Below are 4,411 nucleotides of genomic sequence, written 5' to 3'. Positions count from 1 at the left end.
GTATTATTATAATTGTAGTAGTATAATAGTAGCAGTATAATAGTATTATTATAATAGTAGTAGTATAATAGTAGTAGTATAATAGTACTTTTACTTCACTACATTCCTAAAGATATATACTATTTACTCCATACATTTTCCCTAATAGCCAAAAGTACTCATTACGTTTTGAATGCTTAGCAGGACAAGAAAGTTGTCTGATTTACACACTTATCAAGAGGACATACGGGACATATTTTTTTGAAAAACCGCTTATCGAAAAGCTGATCGTAGTAGTATTTCCACTGAAATGTTAAACAAGCTAATTGCTAACCCGTTAGCTAATATTTTTTACGACACCAATAATCACAAATATTGATGGCTTGATCACAGGACAACACAGTTGAAGGTAATATATTTCTTAAATGCTGATGAATATGCCGATAATACGGGGTTCCACGCTAGTAGTATAGTAGTAGTAGTAGTATGATAGTAGTAGTATAATAGTAGTAGCATACTAGTAGTATAGTAGTAGTCGTATGATTGTAGTAGTATAATAGTAGTAGCATACTAGTAGTGTAGTAGTAGTAGTAGTAGTAGTACAGTAATAGTAGAATAGTAGTAGTAGGAATAGTACTAATATAGTAGTAGTAGTATAATAGTTGTAGTAGTAGTATAATAGTAGTATCATAATACTAGTATAATAGTAGTATTAGTATAGTAGCAGAAGTACAAGTCGTAGTAGTATCGTTGTAATAATAGTATAGCATTAATAGTATAGTAGTAGCAGTAGTAGTAATTGTATAGTAGTAGTAGTAGTATAACCGTAGTATTATAATAGTCAGAGTAAAATAGTAGTATTATAATATATAATAGTATGGGTATATCAACTCAGCAAAAAAAAAACGTCCCTTTTTCAGGTCTTTCAAAGATAATTCGTAAAAATTCAAAGAACTTCACAGATCCTCATTGTAAAGGGTTTTAACAATGTTTCCCATGCTTGTTCAATGAACCATTAACAATTAATGAACATGCACCTGTGGAACGGTCGTTAAGACACTAACAGCTTACAGACGGTAGGCAATTAAGGTCACAGTTATGAAAACTTAGGACACTGAAGAGGCCTTTCTACTTACTCTGAAAAACACCAAAAGAAAGATGCCCAGGGTCCCTGCTCATCGGCGTGAACGTACCTTAGGCATGCTGCAAGGAGGCATGAGGACTGCAGATGTGGCCAGGGCAATAAATTGCCATGTCCGTACTGTGAGACGCCTAAGACAGCGCTACAGGGAGACAGGATGGACAGCTGATCGTCCTCGCAGTGGCAGACCACTTGTAACAACACCTGCACAGGATTGGTACAGCCGAACATTACACCTGTGGGATAGGTACAACTGCCCAAGTTACACCAGGAATGCACAATCCCTCCATCAGTGCTCAGATTGTCCGCAATAGGCTGAGAGAGGCTGGACTGAGGGCTTGTAGGTCTGTTGTAAGGCAGGTCCTCACAAGACATCACCGGCAACAACGTAGCCATTGGGCACAAACCCACCGTCACTGGACCAGACAAGACTGGCATAAGTTGCTCTTCACTGACGAGTCGCAGTTTTGTCTCACCAGGGGTGATGGTCAGATTTGCGTTTATCGTTGAAGCAATGAGCGTTACACCGAGGCCTGTACTCTGGAGCGGGATCGATTTGGAGGTGGAGGGTCCGTCATGGTCTGGGGCGGTGTGTCACAGCATCATCAGACTGAGCTTGTTGTCATTGCAAGCAATCTCAATGCTGTGCATTACAGGTAAGACACCCTCCTCCCTCATGTGGTACCCTTCCTGCAGGCTCCTCCAGACATGACCCTCCAGCATGACAATGCCACCAGCCATATTGCTCGTTCTGTGCATGATTTCCTGCAAGACAGGATTGTCAGTGTTCTGCCATGGCTAGCAAAGAGCCCAGATCTCAATCCCATTGAGCACATCTGGGACCTGTTGGATCGGAGGGTGAGGGCTAGGGCCATTCCCCCCAGAAATGTCCGGGAACTTACAGGTGCCTTGGTGGAGGAGTGGGGTAACATCTCACAGCAAGAACTGGCAAATCTGGTGCAGTCCATGAGGAGGAGATGCACTGCAGTACTTAATGCAGCTGGGGGCCACACCAGATACTGACTGATACTTATGGTTTTGACCCCCCCTTTGTTCAGGGACACATTATTCAATTTATGTTAGTCACATGTCTGTCGAACTTGTTCAGTTTATGTCTCAGTTGTTGAATCTTGTTATGTTCATATACAGTATATCACAAAAGTGAGTACACCCCTCACATTTTTGTAAATATTTGAGTATATCTTTTCATGTGACAACACTGAAGAAATGACACTTTGCTACAATGTAAAGTAGTGAGTGTGCAGCTTGTATAACAGTGTAAATTTGCTGTCCCCTCAAAATAACTCAACACACAGCCATTAATGTCTAAAAAGCTGGCAACAAAAGTGAGTACACCCCTAAATGAAAATGTCCAAATTGGGCCCAAAGTGTCAATATTTTGTGTGAGGGGTGTACTCACTTTTGTGATATACTGTAAATATTTACACATGTTAAGTTTGCTGAAAATAAACGCAGTTGACAGTGAGAGGACGTTTCTTTTTTTGCTGAGTTTATATAATCTCATGCAAACTTTTGTTTCTGACAGGAAATGGTAATTTATAAATTGACAGTGACATGAACATTTGCGATGCAGTTGGTTATACATGTTGAATACTAATCAGAGAAGTAGATGATAATAAAGAGACAGTTGCATTGTAGTTTTAATAATGTATTATCTATTACCTGTTCTTCTCTGCTGTTTATAACAACCAACTCTCCTCCCATTGTTCTGCACTCCTTCTGACCGGCCCCAGCTGTGTTCATCTTGGAGGAGACATAATAACAGCTGGTGCCAAACTTCCACCATTCAGCTAGACAGGGTTCCTCTGAGATAAACACAACATAACAACATGCATTCAAAAGTATTCTATGTACTAAATGAAATGAATGAAATCCACTCACCAGATAACCTAACCCTGGTCTGTAGCTGGTCTCTCTCTTCAGTCAGGTTGTTGTAACTGGTCTGTAGCTGGTCTCTCTCTTCAGTCAGGTTGTTGTAACTGGTCTGTAGCTGGTCTTTTTCTTCAGTCATTTTGTTGTAACTGGTCTGCAGCTGGTCTCTCTTGTTAGTCAGAAGGCTGTAACTGGTCTGTAGCTGGTCTCTCTCTTCAGTCATGCTGTTGTAACTGGTCTGTAGGTGGTATTTTTCTTCAGTCATGTTGTTGTAACTGGTCTGCAGCTGGTCTCTCTCATTAGTCAGAAGGCTGTAACTGGCCTGTAGCAGGTCTCGCTCTGTTGAGTCACGATGACTACTGACTCCATCTGTAAAAAGGAAGAGTTAATCAAAAATGTAATTACCACACCATTGATGATTATATGATTGTATGATTAAGTATGCTACTTAAGTCTCAGTGACAACATACTAAACTTACAGTAGACAGCCAGGCCTATGATCCCAGCCAATAGGAGAACACACAGCAGCCCCAGACACACTGCAGCAACTCCAGAGGGTCTCTTCCACCACTGAACATGTACTGAATCACAAATGATTAAAGATCTTTGGTAATGTGTTTTACTGTTTCATCCAGGATTGGGACAAATAAAGCTAGAGTACTACAGGGTAATCTCACCTGTTTCATGTGTGTGTGTGTGTGTGTGTGTGTGTGTGTGTGTGTGTGTGTGTGTGTGTGTGTGTGTGTGTGTGTGTGTGTGTGTGTGTGTGTGTGTGTGTGTGTGTGTGTGTGTGTGTGTGTGTGTGTGTGTAATCTTACCTGAAGCAACAACTCCATCTCTTGGACTGAGTTTGAAGGCTCTTACGTTGGCATATAATTGACCATCCATGTCTGTGTTCTTCATTGCATCAGCCTCATCGTCTTTAAATCCATTTGAATTTTCATAGACTCCCTCTGACATCTTAACAAACTTGTGGTCAAATACAGTAACTTCTACTTCTAACCTCAGCTCTAATCTACGTCTGCAGCTGTGTCTTCTCCCTGCACTGTCCTGCGTATGTGTGATTTACTGTAGTGACACTATTGTTTTAACTTTCAACTGTGAAGGGGAAACTGGTCCCCACGTGACTTGCACCAGCCTTAGTTCCTAATCTGAGCATGTTTGTTTCCCACTGTGTTCATCAGTTTTAAACTTAAGATTCAACTGAAGTGATAATATACTACATGATATGACTCTATATCATGCTATATGTGTGAATTCACAGGGTCCCAATTTTGGATAAATCACATATGCCCTACAAATATATCCTAAGTTTACAGCACCCCCAGCCTTCAACTGGAGAGACAATTATGTCTTGCACTCTGTGACTGGTGGTGCAAGGGGAAGTAGCCACAAGAC

General features: G+C 40.9%; 1 protein-coding gene across 1 annotated transcript in view; it reads right to left on the bottom strand.

The window, feature by feature from the left end:
- Window positions 1-4,137, bottom strand: part of LOC118936752 (CD209 antigen-like) — a 5,234-nt gene extending 1,097 nt beyond the window's left edge. Inside the window, exons 1-4 of the mRNA XM_036933933.1 lie at window positions 3,832-4,137; window positions 3,493-3,594; window positions 3,023-3,382; window positions 2,804-2,946 (exon numbers count right to left, since the gene is read on the bottom strand). Coding sequence (XP_036789828.1) covers window positions 2,804-2,946; window positions 3,023-3,382; window positions 3,493-3,594; window positions 3,832-3,973 — 747 coding nt within the window. The 5' untranslated portion in view covers window positions 3,974-4,137. The remainder of the gene's footprint in view (window positions 1-2,803; window positions 2,947-3,022; window positions 3,383-3,492; window positions 3,595-3,831) is intronic.
- Window positions 4,138-4,411: the final 274 nt, after the last annotated feature.

The sequence above is a fragment of the Oncorhynchus mykiss genome, chromosome 10, assembly GCF_013265735.2.
Source record: "Oncorhynchus mykiss isolate Arlee chromosome 10, USDA_OmykA_1.1, whole genome shotgun sequence".
NCBI lineage: Eukaryota > Metazoa > Chordata > Actinopteri > Salmoniformes > Salmonidae > Oncorhynchus > Oncorhynchus mykiss.
This window is presented reverse-complemented; position numbering and strand designations above follow the sequence as displayed.